The sequence below is a fragment of the Arvicola amphibius genome, chromosome 2 (assembly GCF_903992535.2).
Source record: "Arvicola amphibius chromosome 2, mArvAmp1.2, whole genome shotgun sequence".
NCBI classification, from domain to species: domain Eukaryota; kingdom Metazoa; phylum Chordata; class Mammalia; order Rodentia; family Cricetidae; genus Arvicola; species Arvicola amphibius.
Genome location: NC_052048.2, coordinates 184,302,433 through 184,322,752, shown reverse-complemented (window position 1 = coordinate 184,322,752; position 20,320 = coordinate 184,302,433). Strand labels below are relative to the sequence as shown.

The 20,320-nt window shown below is 46.5% G+C and overlaps 1 protein-coding gene across 3 annotated transcripts in view; it reads left to right on the top strand.

The window, feature by feature from the left end:
- Creb3l2 (cAMP responsive element binding protein 3 like 2) overlaps nucleotides 1–20,320 on the top strand; it is a 113,862-nt gene that overhangs the window by 54,228 nt on the left and 39,314 nt on the right. For 2 of the 3 annotated variants that reach the window (XM_038318625.1, XM_038318624.1), the window contains exon 2: nucleotides 12,699–12,915. In XM_038318625.1, the coding sequence (XP_038174553.1) occupies nucleotides 12,699–12,915 (217 nt within the window). Of the gene's footprint in view, nucleotides 1–12,012; nucleotides 12,099–12,698; nucleotides 12,916–20,320 lie in introns of those variants that run through there. The other variant, XM_038318626.1, reaches the window with a different exon arrangement.

Sequence of the window (20,320 nt, the reverse complement as noted above, 5' to 3'; positions counted from 1 at the left end):
TCAGGCTTCAGACTTGTTTTCAGGCTATATATTCCCTTAGGTGTGAGGGGAAGCTGAGGCCAACCGTGTCACGGCTGCCTTCTGAATGTCAGGAGGCCATGAGAGACCAGGTCCACCCTTTAGTTTAGAATCTGAGAAAAGAGACCTAGAAAGGTTTAAGGATTCATCTGGGGTTACAGAATCAGGTAGTGACAATATCTCTAAAACTAAAAGCCTTAGGTTCCCAATGAAGCATTCTTTCCAGGACACAGCAGACTTCTCGGAATTTATTAGTGAAGCTTCGCCTTTCTAAAATGTTATTTAATATTTCTAAGTATTTTCTAAACTTTCCCCCTCGTTCCCACCAAGGCATTGCATCATGATCCCGTTCAAGCCGCATGTGTTCCTTAAGGCCACCGGCTGCACAGTGGGGGAGAAGAATGTTTTATGAGCAGTAGGCAGCTCTCCGATCATGCCGCAGTGAGCAGTTTTCCACCGTTGTTTAGGCAGGAACAGTACACAGAAGCGGCACCCTATGTTGTCTTCAGTGTAGGAAGGGAGAGGGAAGGCCTTGGCATCGACGATCTCATACACACACACACACACACACACACACACACACTCACACACACGCACACGTGCACACACACAAGAGCAAACACCTCAAGTACGCTGTTTGGTAACAAGTCCTAACATGCGGTGTTTACATTTGTTTTCAGAGACTCAACAGAGTATTTTCAGTTTGGTTGTTCTTATAACAACCTGCTAAGATCACAGGGTTCCATTTGTGCTCTTTCTTAGACAGCAACGTGACCTCTGCTGCTTAGAATCAGAACAAAGAAACTGGGTGTGATCATGGGATCCTGTCTGTCAAGCTGTTGCAGTTCATTCCTTTTGTGCTGGGCTCTGTCATGGGTTCCCAGTGACCCAGTGAGGCTATTTCCCAGGCTTCATAATGATTACTTTAAGTCATCTGGGTCTTTTTGTTCAGCAGTTTCACCAAAACAGGAATTTGGCAATGCCACTTAGCACTGGCCAGTTCCTTTACAAAAGTCTGGGGTGCGGGCTGGAAAGATGGTTCAGCAGTTAGGAGCACTGACTGCTCTTCCTCGATTCGATTTCCAGCATCCACAGGGTAACTTAGGACCATCTGTAACTTCAGTCCCAGGGGAATCCGAGGCCCTCTTCTGGCCGCCATGGGTGTGTATATAATATATAGATATACATGAAAGTAAAACACCCATACATAAAGTAAAAATAAAGGGAAAATTATCCCATGGGTGGGAAGTTTGCATAAAATTATGATTTCTGAGCCAGGTGGTGGTAGCACACGCCTTTAGTCCCAGCACTCAGGAGGCAGAGGCAGGTGGATCTCTGAGAGTTTGAGGCCAGACTGGTCTACAAGAGCCAGTTCCAGGACAGGCTCTAAAGCTATAGAGAAACCCTGTCTCAAAAAACAAAACAAAACAAAATTAAGATTTCTGGCTAGAAGAGCATCCAAGAATACCATGGATGTGCTCAAAGTTGGTTTATGGAGAAGCAATCATAGGGAGTGAGAGAGAGGATTTGAGAGTGGAGGTGTGGGCCTTTTGCAGAAAGGGAAAGGAAAAGATATCCATTATAAACTGATGGACTGGCAGCCAGGGATATGGCTTAGTTGATGGCGTGCTTGTCTCGCAGGTACAAAGCCGTGGTTTGACACCTAGCGTGCACAAAATGGTGGGTTTGATCACTTCGTATATTCGTGTGTATATGTGTGTGTATGTGTGTGCCTGCATGCATATCTATAATTCTAGCTCCTGGAAGGTAGAGGCAGGAAGAACAGGAGTTCGAGGTCATTTTGAGTACATAGTAAGTTTGAACCCATGATAACCTTTTTAAATAAATAAGTTAATTTCAAAAATAAATTAATGATCTAAACATCAAAACCCTTGCTAAGTAAGATGGGCAAACAGGATGCTGGTGTGAGTTCACTACGAAAAAGATGATATTATTAATTAGTGAACTTGATCATTTTTATAGTGTTACTACTCTAGGGACAGGTGAGAGAAGTGCTTGGTATCATGTCCCAGCTTTTGCGTGCAAAGAAAACAACAACAGTAAATCAGCAAACCTCACTAAGCTCGCATTATGTGAAAGGGGCTGTCCTAAGGGACGAGAGAAACATCACACAGCATGTTCGAGAGGAGGCAGGGCGTCCCTAGAGCTTCACCTGAAGTGTTTACATCTCTGGCAAGGTTAGCAGCTTCTCCTGAGGCTGGCAGGGCAGGATAGCAGGACCTACAGGAGGCCTGTCGCTCTCCACTGCTCCGGGATATTCTGGCCTGAGCAGGCTGCTCAGCCTTTGTGTTCTGGAAGCATTTGGGGGTGGGGAAGGGTTTGTTATCTCAGTTGGTATAAGTCCATTAAAGGATCTGAATATAGGAGCAGGCAGCCAGGGCCTATTGTGTTCTAAGTTTTTGCCATGGCTAACAGGCCAGCCAAGATGGAAATAAGAAATTACCGTCTAGCAATTGGGGCGTAGCTTTCATGTTCATATGGGTTCCTCAGCCAATTTCCTTTTACAGTCTCTTGCCTAAAATATGTATGTATTGAATGTGTTGTAATTACAATTCTGAAAGGGAGATTGTATTTCTGATTTTCAGATGAGATTGAAAATAAGAGTGATTTGGCCAAACTCAGATTCTACTAACAATAGAACCGACTTAAAAATACAGCCATTAGCCAGGCCTTTAATCCCAGCACTCGGGAGGCAGAGGCAGGCGGATCTCTGTGAGTTCGAGGCCAGCCTGGTCTACAAGAGCTAGTTCCAGGACAGGCCCCAAAGCTACAGAGAAAAAACCCTGTCTCGAAAAACCAAAAAAAAAAAAAAAAAAAAAAATACAGCCATTGTCAGGCGGTGGTGGTGCACACCTTTAATCCCAGCATGTGGGAGGCTGAGACAGGCGGATCTCTGTGACTTCGAGGACAGCCTGGTCTACAAAGCGAGTTCCAGGACAGCTAGTGCCATTACACAGTGAAACCCTATCTCGAAAAACCAAAACCAAACAAGCAAACAAAAACAAAAAACAGCCATCTCTCAGGATCTAAAGGGGAACTGGTACCAGAGCGCCCTCCTTCTTCTGTGATTAACAAAATCTGTAGACATTTAAGTCTTTTGCATAACGACTTAATATTTGCATAAACCTACACACGTCATTTCACATGTACTTTGAATTTTCTAAATAATTTACAGAATAAGGCTATGTAAACAGATGCTCATTGGTTCTTTAGGGAATAATGACAAGAAAAGAAGTCTGTTAATGTTCATTACAGAAATGGTTGTTTGGTTTTTGTTTTGTTTCCGAACATTTTTGGTTTCGGTCCATGGTTATTGGGGCCATGGTTTGCAGATGGAGAACCTGCAGCATGTGTGTGAGAACCCAGTGAGAGAGACAGGGCTCCACTTGGCTAAGGTCCCCTGTTGTGCAGTAGTCACTGTCATTCCAGAGAGGTGGGGCGTGCTCATAAAGTCTGATGGATCAAGAGACTGCATGGCCGAAAGCCAGAATTCCTTTTGCTCTTATCTACGGTGATGGAGCTGCTTCTGGCAGTGAGCCACTCCCTGGGAGGTTAAACAAGATGGTACCTTGTACGGCTGACACACCCCCACCCTGTGACATAGTTGGCTCATAATAAGACCCAGAGTCTGTGAAGTGTACAAACTTCATGACCTCTTTAACCTCGTCATACCTGACATCTTTGGCATTAGGTCTTCCCTTAAAGGTGAGATTAAATAGCAAAGTATATATACTGTTTTGAAGATTCCAGGTGGCAGCAGCCATGGAGGGTCAGGGGGCAACTCTGGGACCCTCTTCCCTCCCTCGTTTATGGAGCCTTGTGTTTGGTCAACCCTTGACTCTGATTCATATACCGCTTTCGGCCTTTGGTTTTCTCAAGTTGGACTGATCAGGCTACTACTGATTTCCAGAGTTTCTGCCGCTGTCAGTAGTCTCTGACTCTGGGTCCGTGTTATCACCCACAAGTGTTTCAGGAATGGCAGATGTTCGTCATTCAGAGTGGACTCAAGATACTGGGAACGAGTATCTTAACAGTGTCTTCACTGAAGGATATGAGGGAACACCCTGCACTGTTGGGACAAAGCCCAAAGGTTGGCAACCGAAGATAGGAGCTGAGGGTAGGTGGGTATGCTTTCTGTTGAAGCATAGAAGGAACCTAAAAGCTTTCATGGGGAAGGGGAAAGATTTCTAGAAGAGATCGAGCAAAACACCTTCCACATTTGCGTGCTCCATGAACATGTAAAGTGTTCAAGAAGGGCTATCAACAAGGGACAAACAGGAACCAGGAAGAGAAGATGGTAAATCAGAAATTTAAATCCATTTTAACCTAACCTGTGGGTAAGTTGGGTTTAGACTGAGCTGTGTCGGAGGCTGTTTTCTAAGTGTGATAGAGTTAAGAATGCATGTTTTCTAGGCTGTGGTGTGTGGGGCAGACCAGGCACGGGACCCTCTGCTGTCAGCACTCCCATCTAAGAGTGGAGGTGACTCATCTGAACTTTGCCTTGGAAGAAGAGAAAGGGAAGAAGGAGGGACTGGCCATGAAGACAGCTGTTCTTCAGACCTCGAGTCTCCATATCTCCCCTTTATGACTGGAGAGGGTAGAAGCGCAGACTTCATGCTTTAGCATTGAGTGGTTAGCTCCATCTATCATGGTTTCAAATGACTTTCATTTGACCGTCAGATTCAGCTGCCTGCTAAGGTAGAAGAAGAAGAGAAGGACTCACAGGCTCCTCTGTCACTGCTCTAGAAGGATCCTAAGGGTTTTCTCTGTTACCGCAAAGAGATGGTTCTGCCGATTGGGCCCAAGTTAAAATTTTTAAAGCTTAGCCAGGCAATGATGGTGTATGCCTTTAATCTCAGCACTTGGGAGGCAGAGGCAGGCAGATCTTTGTGAGTTCAAGGCCAGCCTGGTCTACAAGAGTCTACAAGTTCTAGGACAGCTAGGACCGTTACACAGAGAAACTCTGCCACCCCCCCCCCAAAAAAAATTCTAAAAGCATTTCTTTTCAACAACTAGGAATCTGAGTTATTAGCTCTCTAGTTGAGATGTGGAAGTGAACGACAGTGTTGGAAAGCAAGCTAGAAAGTAGGAATCCTGCCTTGCTCCTGCGATTCCAGTCTCCACCCTCCGGCCTATGCTAGTCTTGCGAAGATTTACAGCAAGCACGGAAGCAGTCTGTACTCTGAAAATCATCACACATTGAGCAGGGAGGGAAAACATTGCTGTAACTTTTTGCTAGCCTCCACGGGGGACCGGATGGTTACCCCAGGCAGTGGGAGGAAAGGCTCTTTGTCAGGCTTCCAGACTAGTTGGGGTTCAGAAATTACTCAGATACACATTTGGGGGTCATTTGCAGCTATAGATGTCAGTGATGCAAGCAGAAAGCAGATGTAACTTGTTAGTGCTAGCTGAATGGAACCCTTGGAGCCCAGGTGCCCACCGATGGCTAGTCCTCCCTTAAAGTTACGAACTTGTACATGCATGCCGTGTGTGTGTGTGTGTGTGTGTGTGTGTGTGTGTGTGTGTGTGTGTACACTAAGTGTAGACAATCTTCAAAGGAAACAGTGCACTTTCCATAAAACAAACTCAAGAAGGCCTGCTGTGGGCCATTAAGGGTCGGACTCCATTTGGTAAAAGTTCATAGTATCTTCTTTTAATGATGGAAAGTCATGCAGCTTAAAAAGCTGCTCTTTCTGGTGCACGGCGTCAGACAAATAGCATCTGTAAAAATTTGCATTTAGATTAATACATAAGTGGTGACAGGCCTTGAAAGGCGTTTTGAGGTTTACAGCAAAAACTGGACAGGAAACCCTAAAGATTCCCCAGACAGCTATATTCACGACCACCATCTGGGTCGGAGTGACCCGTGTGTTACAGCCGATGAGCGCAGACACACCCTTAACCGGAGAGTCAGCAGTGCCCGCTAGACTTCCCTCAGCGTTGTGCATTCCAGGGGGTGTGGAGAAATGTGTGCGGACATATGTCAGCAGGACAGTAGCATGCACAGGAGTTAACTGTCCTTTAATCCTGCTTTGCCCCTGTCCCCTCTCCTGCAGGGTAACTCTGTGTATAAACTGTGGGCTGCACCTACCTATAGATTCATAGTTGCTCTCCTAGATAGAATCCACCCGTGCCTTTATAATTTGATTAATTCTATTACATTGTTTTAGCTACAAAGAAAAGCACACCTAGATAGGACATTCTTCAGTGTGTATGTCTTAGGGTAAGGCTTGAGACAGTTTTTGTTACTACTAGTTAGATTTCAATAAAACAAATGGCACCTACCAATGTAAAATCAACCCCCCCAAAAAATACATTCACTCCCCCCAGCCCCCTTTAATAATGAAAAGAGCTCCAAGGCTTGGCCCTCTTTTATTCTTTTAATTTAGAGACATCTGTAATTACCTAAAGTTTAGTGCCAGAAACAAATTGGGCAGTAACGGGATTTGACTCATCAGCCTTTTTTTCTTTCTTTTTGGCTTGTAGTTTTGAATGTTGCCTTCTTCCCTCTGGTTGTATATACAGATTCCTGAGTCAGAACCCCTCAGGTCTAAGGCCTCTGGGGGAGGGGACAGGGAGAGCAGGCTGGTGGTCTCCAGCGCCTGCGGACAGCCCCTCCTATCCGAGCCCTGGACTGTTTTGCTGGAGGGAGGCCTCTGTTTCTAAAGTCAGTTTGAGGCGTGTCTTCCAGATCCTTTTTTGTCAGCTTGCCCCGCCACATTCCCCACTTCCGTGGCTCCGTCCTTGGGCGTGCTGTGCTGCGTGTAAGGCTTCTAGCTGTGAGTTTTGATTTTTGCAGTACAAAGCCTTCTTTTTTCCTGTCCAAGTGCAGTCTTTTCAGGCAGGGGCCCACAGCGAAGGCAGTCCTAACTCCCAGACCACAGACCCAGAGAATAGGACACTTAGCGAGTACAAATTGGGGGCTTCTGATGGCTGGCCCTGGGGTTCCTCTATCTGAACCCCCTTACCTGCTTTAGCTGCTTCATTGCCCCTAGGGTAGAGGTTACAGGGGCAAAAACAAAAACAACCCCCCCCCCCAACAACCAAAACAAGCAAGCCCATAACAGGAGAAGGCCCTTTCCCTTCTCCTCCAGGGTAGAAAGCTTATATAGTCTCATTTCATGTTGCATGCAACATTTTAGAAAATTATAGAGTGCCCTAGCCGAATAGGTTACTAACCATGGCCTGCCAGTATTTGTGAGTGATTACTATTATCTCTGTTGGCAGGGCTTAGCCTTAGTGCATGGAATACCCTTCTATCTGGGACAGACTTCAGGGGTGGGCAAGCCTGGGTAAGTAGGGTTTGTGTGGCTGTGGCTGTGGCTGTGGCTGTGGGTGTGTCCCAGGCAGGATGGTCTAGCGCGGGCATGAGTTTGTTCAGTAGGTCCTTGAATCAGAGCAAACACACACATACACACACACACACACACACACACACACACACAGCTTCACATAGGTGATAGATTGACAGCTGAAAGTCCCAGTCTGCTCTCTTCTTGTTAGGCTGTGAGCACCCAGGACTGTGGGCCACATCGTGGGCAGATCCATCTGCACGTGAGACTAGTTATTTTCCCTCTTCCTGCCTAGCCCCTCACCTGGCCCAGTGCCTTGTCCAGAGAGCTGTATATAAAGCCACACTGGATGAGTGGCCTCGCGGGTGAGTGCTTTGAGGAAGAGAGTAGGAAGTCTGTGTACCAGTTATTTGAACTCGTTATAATCCCTTCAGTTTCTGTCCGTCTCATTTCTTCTTCCCGACCCTCATGCCTTCAGATCTTAGAGCGATTATTAGCATTAGTTCACCTACATCATGTTTGTGTGTGGGGTATGTGTGTATGTATGGGGTGTATGTACATGTGTGTGAGGGTATACACACCTGTGCATGCATTGAGGCCAGAAGAGGACATTGGGGGTCTCGCTCTATCGTTCTCTGCTTTGTTCCCTCGAGACAGGGTTTCTCACTGAACCTGGAGCTAGGCTGGTGGCCAGCAAGCCCAGCCATCCTTCCTGTCTCCACTACAATAACTTTTAGGTTATAGTCACATGTGTGGCCACTTCTGGAGAAGGACAAAAAGCCATGCTGTTTGACTTCGGCTGGCATAGAGCTCAGCCAGCTACATGGTAGACAGACAACCATAAGTTTGGAAGGAGAGCTTTTGGGAAAGAGTGAAGAAGCCCAAAGTACCAGAGAAAGTGTGCTTAGAACAGAGGTAGGACAAAGAGAAGGAAATAGTATGCTTTCCTGAATAAATAAGAAACGTGGGACGATCTCAGAAGCCACAGAGCTGCAGTCCTGTAAGATGCCGTGCTAGTCAGGGGTAGAATTCTGGGAAGGAATAGTAAGTACATTATCTCTTTAAAGGGACCCTTACTCTATCACTTTAGCTTGACTTAGGTTAGACTGCCTTCTAGGGCTGATCTCCTTGGCTGGCCATTGACCTGCCAGGCTGGGAGAGTAGGTCTCCACCCAGCCCAGAGATTTCATCCTTTTGACCAGAAAAAAAAATAGTTTTCCCTTAGTGGGTCTTTATTATTGCTCTTGACACCACTCTTAAATCTTTAAAAGAAGTTACCAGTGTCTTGACTGAGTTGGATGAAACACATGATGTTGTGAGGTAGGTTTTAACCCAGATGACTCTGAACCCTATCGCAGAAATACATGTTAGGGGTCTGACAATACTCCCGCCTTCTTTGCTGGTGGATCATAGAAGGCAGTACTGGGTACCTCTCCACTGAACGAACACTCTCTTGGTGTGTTTGTACAGTTTTCATGTGGAAGACTGTTTTGCTCATTCATGGATGGACTGTCGTCTGTGAGTCTGTCTGCTTAGCATTAGAGGCAGATTCCAATGAGCATGCTGTAGAAGAAAGGGCCCAGAATGTGGAAACACTTAGGCTTGGCATGCAGCCTCAGTTCCATGCTTCACCAGTAGCACAGCTCTGGACAAAGTCCTTGGTTATCCTAGTCCACAGTGTTCTCATTGATCCAGAGATGTGTCTCTCTTGTAGGAGAGTATCCAGGCAAGCCTACCATGCCACCTAAACTATTTCGAAGAGCTTTCCACGCAGCTTGATTGTGAGACTCAAATATCTCTTTCCTGGGAGAAGCAAGGTGGGAAAAGTCCCATCGATTAGAAATAAGCGGACCCTAGTACAAGGCCTTGTGAGAGATGGCTGTGGGCTGCTAGGCAACTTCACAAGATTTCTGTGATCATTGAGTATGGAGCAGGCTATGAAAGTAAACTAGCAAAGCTAGATTATTAGGCAGGGCGGTAAAATGTGATGCTATTATCTCTGAAGCAATTGAACTACACTTATATAACCCTTGAGTTAGTTGCTAAAGTATCTGAAGGGTCCAGAAGGTCTTCCTCTTTGAGGCCCGCTTCATTCTTTTCTCTGATTTTGGACCACTAGACCATAATGCTGGTATCAGTGATGGGCTGATACTGGCCTGAGTGCTTCACCAGCAGTGGGAGGTTGACCTGTCTGCCAGGTCCCCAAGGCCAAAGTTACCAAGTAGACCTGGCCAGCACCATTTTGCTGGGCTAAGTTGTAGCATCTGGCAGAACTGTTTGGGCGCCATCTCTTTTGTCCCTGAACCCACTCAGTGGTTACCTCTGTTTATTTCAAGGTGCATGGCTAGGCACTGTTGGTCTTTGCTTCTGGGGAGCTCCTTTTCTCCAGAGGGGAGGTTATGGTGTAACAACTGAATTTTCAGGGCTGCCTGTCATTAAGGCTAAATTGTTTCATAACATGATAATTACTGTATCATCCAAAGTAGGGGGAGCCTAAGGAGGGCAAACAGAGCTGGGGTTTATTATTGGTTACTGAGAGGATGTTCATGAAAACATTCATTAGTGCTGCTCCAGAGAATGAAAACAGGGTGTCAGCAGAGCAGGCCAGCCTAGGCAGCTTTGCCTTGCCTCCGGATGGAACGGTGTTCCAGAGGCTTAGCAGAGCCAACCTGTCCAGCCAGCATTGACCTTGTGTAGCTCGGGATGGAACTGTAGTTTGGAAATGGGCAGGCTCTGATCAGTTCTTGCTCTTGAATCTTATGGTTTGCATAACTTCCCTTTTTGTTACTGTGATTTTGTCCTCAACCAACACCTCATAATATTCACCGCCCGTCAGTCCATCAGTCCATCAGGCCGGAAGTATAGGCTGCTTAGGGAACTATACACTGACCTTAGCTTACTGTATAACAGGAAATCTGGTTCAAATTTTAACCCTACAGCTGCCCTGCTCCTCTCTGGATTCAGCTGGTTGCAAAGGAAGGCTTTTTTTGTGTTTTTGTGTTTACGTGTGATTCAGAATCTCCATCTTCAGGTCCTCCAGATAATTTCTGAGTATGGAGATATTTAAGACACCCTATCCTAAGTGGCCATGCCTTGGAGAGGCCTGGGTCGTTTTTTGTCTTCCTATTTATTTCATGACCTGGACCTTCCTGAAGTTTGACATTTGGTAGCTGCAGTATCTGTGGATTTTCTCCTCATGCCAAACACGTCTAAACCTCTAAAGACTTTCTTTGTCAGTGTCCCAGGGCAAAGTGGTGGAGGCAGCAGAGCGGTGAGTGGAAGCATTTTCCTGCTGAAGACGGGAGTGAGTGTAGAATTAAAGGTGGTGAGGATAGCTTCAGTATGGAGACATTTTTTTTACATTTGGCAGTTCGGGGAGACATTTTTGGTTTCACACCCAGGGGAAAGTGAGTGTTCCTGACATCTAGTAGGTATAGGTCCAAGATGGTATTAAACATTCCTTAATATACAGACCAATCCCCAACATACACACGTACAATCACAACACACACATACACACACATACATACAGCACACACATACACATACAATATACACAAATACACACACATACACACAATATGCACAAATACACACACAATATGCACAAATACACACACATACACACACAATATTCACAAATACACACACACACACACTGCTGCTGCTGCTGCCACAGCCACTCCCACAAAATGTACGTAGTCCAGTATGTCAGCAATGAAGTACTAAACACCCAACAAAAGGCAGAGAAACCTTTCCCAGACCTCTCCTGCACCCATACGTGCTACTGCACCACCTCCACACCAGAACTGAAATGATCTAGTCCAACATACCAGCCGTGCCGAGAGTAGTGTTGTTCTGCAGATCCTCATGGCATCGCTACCCCCTCCGATGGACGGAGGATTAATGGGGCTTCCTCTCCTTCAGTGTGGGCCAGTGGAGCAGGGGAGAGAGTGACCCCAGATATTACATAGACGACTCCTAGTGCATGTTCATGGCTTGGCAGGGGCTGAGAAGTTAACAGATTTAGAGCTGGAGGATGGAACGTGATTCAAAAGATTAAATGGAAGAGAAACAAAAATCTAGTGGAGCAGACTGTTAGTATACCGCATGCCTGGTACAGTCAACTTACAAAAAGAGGAGGGTTCCTTTGGCTAAGACTGTGGAGGTTCCTTTGTGTAACTGGTCACTTTGCATAATTGATCTCTTTGGCTGATTGGTTTGTGCTGATGCTGGTGCTCTGGGCAAGCCAGCACACCTTGATGTGTGGTTGCGGCTGAAAAGTGGAAAAGAGAAAAAGGAGAACCCAGGGTCCTCTGTAAGGGCATTTCGTCCGTGACCTGACGACCCCCTGCTTGGCCCCACCTTTTAAAGGTTCTATTACCTCCCAATGACAACATGGACGGGGACCAAAACTCACATATAGACTTGGGGAGGGGGGCGACGTTCTAGATTCAGACTATAGCACTGCCTCTGTTACTTTTGAGTTGGGCACCTGATTATAACCATCCTCTGTCTCACTCTGTGGAATAGAGGATAGCTTACTTAGAGATGTTGCTCATGTAGAGTGTGGCTGATCATTCCAACAGTGGCCCTCAGGGAGTCACACCATCCCTCCACACTCGTCTGCAAGTGGATTTTGCCATTCTTTTTTTTTTTTCTCCTAGGAAGTAGAGTTGCATTGTGCCGCCCTGTGAGCCTGGGCTGGATTTGTCATTTGCCTTGACCAGAGAGTCCATGGAGATGACAGTGATGTATGAACCCGAGGTCATTCATCCTTCATTTTGTTCCTTCTGGAAGATTACTACCATTCTGTCAGGGAGCCCCACCCAGCTTCATTGACTGAGGGCCCAGGTGTCCAGCTGCCTGAGCCCAGCCCCTAGCCAAGCATGCAGTTCAGTGTGACTGTATCATGGCACCTCAGTGAAGTCAGTTCCTCACCCAGACAACCCACAGAATGACAAGGAATGATAGGTTATGATTAGTTGAAAACACTATGTACAGCCAGAGGGCAACCCTAGTGCCCTCAGGGGCTACTCACCGTGTCTGTGAGGCAGTGTCTCCTTAATTGGGTGTGACTGGCCAGCCAGCCTTTGGAGTCCACCTGTCTCTGATTCCCAGCACTGGCATTACAGACAGCACTGTGCCTGTGTTTTCATGGGTGTGCTGGTGATCAGACTCGGGTCCTTATACTTACATAGTCAGCACTTTGCCAGCTGAGCCATCTCTCCAGCCCCCACTGCCCTGGTTTGATGGACGGAAACAGACAAGTGAATTTTGCGAGTGACCACACGTCTCTTTGCCCTGAAGTATGTGTGTTGTGTCAGATGAAGAAAACCTGAATTCTTCCTCCTCTGCTTCTTGCAGCACTTCTCAGAGCTCCTCGATGAGTTTTCCCAGAATGTCCTGGGTCAGCTCCTGAACGACCCTTTCCTCTCAGAGAAGAGCGTGTCGATGGAGGTGGAGCCATCTCCGACATCACCAGCGCCTCTCATCCAGGCTGAGCACAGCTACTCCCTGAGCGAGGAGCCCCGGGCCCAGTCACCATTCACCCATGCAGCTGCCAGTGATGACTTCAATGACGGTAAAAACTGAGAGCCACGAAACACGGGGGGCCTTAACCCCTTTGACTCTCGCTTGTCGAGGAGACGGGGTGTGGGCTCTGTTATTGTTAGCATCCGCATTAGCCACACACCCACTGCCTGGTGCTAAGGCTGTAAATGCCAAGAGGTACACCATACCCTTCTCTGTGCTAGGCTGCTTCTCAGGGAACTTGCTGTTACTCAGTCATCTTGCTCTCTTTGGCTTGGGCCTTGGGCAGCAGAGCACCCCTGTGCAACCGAGCTGGCCTCTCAGATTCCAGCACTATGGGAAGCTAGCTAGTTGTTTTAAAGGATCATATCATTTTCCTGACAAAGGATTTTTTTTTTTATGACAGTTCTTATCTAGAGAAACCTCTGGGGGGAGGGGCATCTTCTTGGTTTCCCAGCATGTTCCACTGACCATACATGTATGGCACCTTGGTGAATGTTCTTGGACTCTTTTGTTGGTATCCATTTCGTGCCTATTCCCATAAACAATGGTGCTGCTTGTCATCGTTGAAGGACTGGCTTTTCTAACCCCAGAGGTGCTAAGATGTCTGGATCATTCCTCTATAAGCCTTTATTTGTTGTATTTTCTGCCTTGCCAGTTTTCCACGTGTGCATGCATTCATACACATACATGTGTACACACATGTGCACACGCACACACACAAACACACACACACTCAGTTGAACTATGTTTTATTTTTCTTAGAGGGACAGCCAGCTATTCTAAATACTTCGAGTCAACTCTAAAGACCTTGCTCCTACTTTCATTCCAGCATGTGATACTTTTTTTCCCCTGCAGGAAGATGACACAGTGGGATGTAGTCACTAACCTGACCTCTTTGGGTTTTGCTCTGAGCCCCCTTCTGCCTTCCCTTTCATACCATGTGTGTGTGACAGGTGTCTTTTACAGATTGTTCCCCTCCTAACGCATTTCCTCATGCTTCCCCGTGGTTAAAGGACAGTGTCTGTACCCACATGCATAAGGAAGGAAGGCCCCCCCCTCCAGAGGAATTCATTACTAGCCCCTAAAATAATTAACTTGTACTAGTAACACATCTTTCTCTCGGGGCACAGAATGCTGTGGGTGTGAAGAATTCCCATTCCTCCCTAGGATACATTCTTTCTTGGAAGAGTCACACCCATCAGCATCGGGAAGAGTGTGGTTCCATGCTCAGTGAAAGGGCGGGGTGCTGTGAACCTGGTAGTGGGCTCTCTCTAGCCTGCTGGAGCCTCACCCTGATGCTCTGATTTCCCCTCTGTTGTGGGGCGTTTAGGAGCATGAGGATTTAGCCCTCTGTTGGAGTCTGTCAGTTATTCCTGTCTTACACCATTAGGATGAGGTGCCATGCCTCCCAAAAAGAAAGGCAGAGAACTTAGCTAATTCAAGGACATATGTATGGGTGCTTTGGAGGGTAAAATGCGCTGTTTAAAAAGCTCAGAGCAATGCCTACTGCATCACATCTCAGCAAATCGTGTTCTCCCAGTGCCTGCCCCCATCCTGCAGTTTGTGCAGCTCATTTCAGAAATGTCATCCGATCAGATGCAGAATCTGTGCTCTCTGTTGTGACTAGTGCCGTGTTCCCCCTTAGCCTCATCGCGAAAGGTCTATTTCTGTAACAGCATACTGCAGCAAATGTTATCTGAAACTTACGAACTGCATATTTCTCTAATTTTCCATGTAATATCATTAGACTGTGATTGACAATAGGTAACTAAAACCATGGAAAATGAAGCATAGGTAACAGGCAGCGGCTGTGTCCCCGGCCCTCACTGTGTGCAGGCCAGCTCAAAGGAAGTCAGTTGTCTGGATTTCAGGTTAAATTCATGCAAGCCCTGAGTTAACTTTAGTATTTTTTAAATGGGTGAGTAGTTGGGCAAAATTACTGTTACGATTTCTTCTCTGAGATTTTTTTTGTGGGGATGTACTTGCCTTCATGCAAGGTTCCCTCCTGTTCTTGTCATTCCTTTGTCTAGTTTCTTCTCATAACTCCATTGAAGCCTCTATCTCCCGCCCTTCTTCATTTGTGGCGTAATTTTCAGTGTCTTTTGCATTAGCCACGTATGCTGTGTAACAAATATCCCCCCAAAATTAATGTCTTAGAATGGCCATTTATTCCCTCATGAGTTCTGTACTTTAGTCCTCTGAAGTGATACTTATGTGGGTTTGGTTCATAATTTATCCTGACATTAGAATCAGATGCTGGCCGAGACATTCCAGGGTTAGACACGCTACCCTAAAAGCAGCTATCTGCAGTAGTTGACCAGCCACTGGTGGTAAGTTGGTTGCCCTATGGGTCTCCCCATGGGGCTGCCGGCTTCTCCCACCTGTCAGCTACCTTTCCTGACACAGCCAGGGAAGAGACCCAGCTGCCCACACAGCACAGCACTGATTTGTTGTGGTAGGGAACTGCACAAGAAGGCGTCTAGCAGGAGGTGCTGGAGACCATCTTGGGTGCTGGCAGCCACAGGTGAAGTGAAGTGATTCTTCATTGTCTGGATTCCTTTATCTGGTATTACTAGGCTACACACTCTTTCCGTTCATCTGCCCGGAGGCTCTCATGTTTCTATTCAAGACCCTGAAGAAATATAAAGAAAATGACATTTGTCCATTGCTCTCCCAGAATTTGTCAGGAGGGGAGGGTTGGAAGTGTACAGTACACAACCGATTATAAAATCATCATACATGTGCAAACCCTAGTGGAAGCTATTCACACCTGTTCCAAATTCTGTATCACCACCGACTGGCTCTGGAAGGGTCCTTTAACTTTTCCAGCCCAGCTTCCCTTGTGTGTAAAACGAGGGTGAGGATGGCTTTTCATGTTTTGTTCTGAGGATTAAGTGCGATGATAGATTTCATTGCCTCCCAATGTCCGGCTGCAGGCACGGAAGTTCTTAGCTCTGTTATTTACTTGTTATTTACAGCTGAGGTCTGCGTGAGGACGGGGCGCTCAGTCAGACTTTGTCGAGGATTCTTTTTAACTTTAGTTATTTTGGGGAGCATGAGTGTGCACACACCATGCATGTGTGGAGGTCAGAGGAAACTTGGCAGGAGTTGGTTCTCTCTTCCCGCCATGCCTGTTCCAGGAATTGGACTCAGGCCACCAGGCTTCCTTGAAAGTGCCCTTACCCACTGAGCCATCTTCCTGGTCCTGCAAAAGAGGATCTCTCAGTTTAGCAGCCTATGAAATTTAGTAGGTACTTATTAGTGGATTTTTTTTTTATTTTTGCTAGTTTGTTTTTAATACATCAGCTAGATCCAGAGAATGAGCCCCAGATTATAATTGTTTAGGGGACAGAAATGAACTGTAAACATAATACTTTTTAGTTGCATGGAGATTATTAGTTATCCATGTATTTCAATTACCATGTGATTGTTGGGTCCCTTCTGTATTTTGAGCTGTGTGAGGGCACATTCCGTTCTGGGTCTGGCAGTTAGCATTATGCTTGGTACTCTGAAGATGTTCAGTGAACATTGTTGTTAAAGACGATACGAGAGATGGAGCATCCTTCTCTGACTTGTGGGGTAATACCACGGAGGCAATTGCTCCGTTCCACTCATTGCCTCTGCACAGAGGCAGGATTTCACCAGAGCTAGCTCCCGGCTGACTGCAGCTTCCATCTGCAGATCAAACACCGCGCCAAAGAGAAGCAGGTGTGTTGTAAATGCTTTGTGGCTCATCTTCAAATTAATATCATAGCAATTTTTTTTTAGTACTGTATCTTATAGGTGCCAATCAGTGACATGGAAAAAATCGGACAAGGAAGGGAGCGGGCGCTGACATGCGCATGAGATTACACAGGTGACACAAACAAGGACTAGTGGATGGGGGAAGCACCAGGTGTGTGTCTCACACCTGCGCGTTGCTCTTCAGAACCCGAGCTGGAGGTGGTCTAATGACGTTCAGTAGACTAACCTTGCTTCCCTTCCACATGTAGGCTGCACACATACCGTTTACCAGATTCTCACTTAGATACTCATGAAGCCCAGCAGTGACGCATAGACCCTGACTGTGGGGAGGAACTCAGGGTCTGATGAAAACATAATGTACCTGCTACCATATTAGGCAGATTCTGAGGAGCGTTCCAAGAGGAAATTAAACTGTAGGAGTTTCCAGGAGAGAGAGAGAGAGAGAGAGAGAGAGAGAGAGAGAGAGAGAGAGAGAGAGAGAGAGAGAGAGAGAGAGAGGAGAGAGAGAGAGAGAGAGAGAGAGCGCACACCCACTCAGGAGTCAGGAAGAGCTGCCTGAATGAAGCAGGATTTCAGCTGGGCCTTGGCTCGCCGCCTGGAGTCAGCCCCTGGGGGTTTGCTCGAGGGCCTCAGACGGAGAGCAGAGGAGCAGAAGGCCAGGACACACTGGTGCTTTGAAAAAGGATCCTCAGCGAAAAGCTCGTACACAAAGCAGATTTCCAACGGTTCAAGGTTCCTTCCTGTTCCGTTCGTCAGTTGTTTTCCCTTGTCTATGTCTGGGCACATTGTCTCTACTCTGTTCTCTGTCTCTGAAATTTGTTCCTCTGTGTAGGCCTGTCTGGTGCTGACACTTTTTAATGTAGTTTTTATTTAACCAATTGATTCTTTCACTTGCAGAACTTCTGCGTGGTTCCTTTTCAGTGTATTGATTTCCTTGCTGATTTTTTTTTTCTCTCTGTTTTTGGACTTCCTTCTCCAATTTATTGTTCTGCTCACTTTGGGGACTGTCTTGTCAGGAGATAGGCTTCTTATTAGCACACCTGCTTATCTGAGTCATCTATATGGATGTTAATTCTGTTAAATTCATCTTTTAAGATGAATTCATCATGAACATTTTGGCCTTCTTGGTGTCTGTGGTTTCATTACGGGGAGTTGGTAGTTTGGGACTGAGTCATGGTGAAGACATCCCTTTGGAGGACTCCCAGAAAGCAAAAGAACCAAGTAGAATTAGAAAGGGGGGCGGGGAGTGAACTAGGAGATCCATTCATCCCTACAGACTTTCAAAGCACAAGAAAGAAACACAACAAGCACAAGATGACAACCCTTCTTCCACAGTGTCACTGGCCTTCCACATGAAGGGATGATATGTGCACCTAAGCTAACGCCCAGTGTGGGGAGAAACAGTCGGTAGATCTTGTTGAGGAGGCCTTTCCTATAGTAAGACCAAAGAACACACTGTCGGTTCCCCCGACTGGCACCCAGTTCCCTTTGTAGCTTTTGTGCTGTGACAGGTTTATGCTGCTCTTTGCTGAAAAGCGGCAGGGGGCGTTCGGAAGGATTTTGCAAAGGGCATACAATCCACAGTTCACCTTTGGTAAGTTCTGGTGTGTTCTCTCATGTTTATAAGTAGGAGGCGATAGTATGGGATAGGGATTGTTTGAGGTGTTTGCCATCGAAGGCACGGGTGAACGGAGATGAGGGTAGACTTACCCAGCATCGCCTCCCCTGGGTCTTAGCTACAGTTTTGCTGCTGAGATCTGAGAGTGAGCAAGTGTGTAGTAATAATATTATTTTATTTTCTTGAGCCGTACCTGATATCCCTCCAAAGGAGGAGTCAGCCCTTCCAGATCCAAGCATTCAGAGCAGGTAAGCACACGGATAAGTTAGGATTTCTCTTTAGGAAACGTGCAGACGTGTGGTGTTGAAGAGCAGCCGTTGGCACCAAATCCAGTATTCCTTACCTCTTAGTACCCAATGGCTGAAATAATAGTAGGAGCCCTAACTTCTAGTGGTGGATAATGAGAATCTCATCCTTGGGAAAGCCAGTGATGCAGCACTCCTTGTCCAGTTTTGCTTAGAGCAAACACCGCTCTTCCGTAAGTGCTTCTAAGCTTGAAAGCCGTGCTGGGACATAGAGCTAAGGAGAGGCTTAGTGTAGAAAGGGGCTTCTTTTTTCATCTCCCTCTCTTCCTCCTGCCATAACCCTCTGACATCCCTGGCCATCCCTCCTCACTTCCCCTTACACCTCCCTGAGCTCCAGGGCAATCATACAGAGCAAATGGATGCTTGTATCCAAGCAGTGGACTCTAGACCCCGAAAATGTGCACCAAATTTGGAGCTGTCTGTGTTTGTTAACTTTCCTGATAAGAGGCTTTATAGCTTTCTTTAGTTTATATTTTACATTTATTGTATGTGTGTATGTGGTGTATGTGTGTATGGTGTGTGTATGATGTATGTGTGTATGGTGTGTGTGTGTGTGTGGTGTGTGTGTGTGTGCCCCCATGTAAGGGTGTGCACATGTACACGTTCCATGAATGCTGAGGTGGGAGTCTCCCCTTCCACTACATGTGTTGTGGGGATCCAGCTCAGGTCCTCTGGGCTCAACTGCAAGTGCCCTTACTCACTGATCTGTGCTGTGGGCTTTGATAACTTTGGTTTCTTGAAAGATCCCATGACGAAAAAAGTTAAGAAACCCTGGTCTGCTCCGGCACATGGCTCATCCATTTCAGAGCTAAAGGGAAACGTCTCTGAAACGCTGGAGCTACAGGGTTTCATTGGGCTCAGGCCACAGAAGCCAAGCCTGGGAATATGGCTGGCCTTCATGGCCACTGGAGGCAGCGTCCACCCCGTTCAGCCACCTCTCCTCAGGGTGCAGACTGGTGACCATTTGCTGAGAGTCCTTCTTGTCCAACAATAAAAGTAAAGTGTAAAAAGGAGAAAAATGAAGAGGCTGAAAGAAATTCCCCAGTAAAACTTCCTGGCTATGCCTACAATTCTGGGGTGAGCAAACCTTGTGTGACCCTCCAAGGGGGGCCATCATCTTTGTAATCATTGTAATAGGGTCGTGCTCCATTGTAATCTGATTGGGATGGTGGGTTTATTATCCTTCTGAAGAGAGCAGTTTCTGTTACAATAGCAGATACCCGGTGTCCTCACCTTGTGAGGAGAGCCGTTCCCTGCGACAGCTTTGGAGGTTCTATTGTGTCTTTAGTTGCTGAGGGGCCTGTGGTGAAGCAACACATCACAGCGGAAGTACATGGTGGGCCAAAACTACTCGCCGTAGAATCAGAAGGCCAAGAAGAGAAAGAAGATGAGACTGGGGTCCCATAATCCTTTTGAAGAACATACACCCTCTGACCTCCCACTACGCTGCACCTCCTATAGCTCCACCCCCTTCCAGTAGTGCCAGTCTGGGCACAAAGCGCATGCGCACTGGAAGACGCGATCCACACTATAACTGGCCTTCTTGAACTTTTCCCTCTCAAGGGCAACTTTTTGCTCAAGAAATTTTTGCATGACCCTTGGTGTGTAGGTATATAAAACAGTCATGCAAAGCATACATTTACCGTAACAAATGATAAATGGATTTTAAGATAGTTCTTTAGTATACATATAATTTTGCCATTGATTAAAGACAAAAGCAAATATTCAATTAAGGAGAATTGGCAATACTTGTTATTTTTATATAAAACATATTTTATGTACAGCAT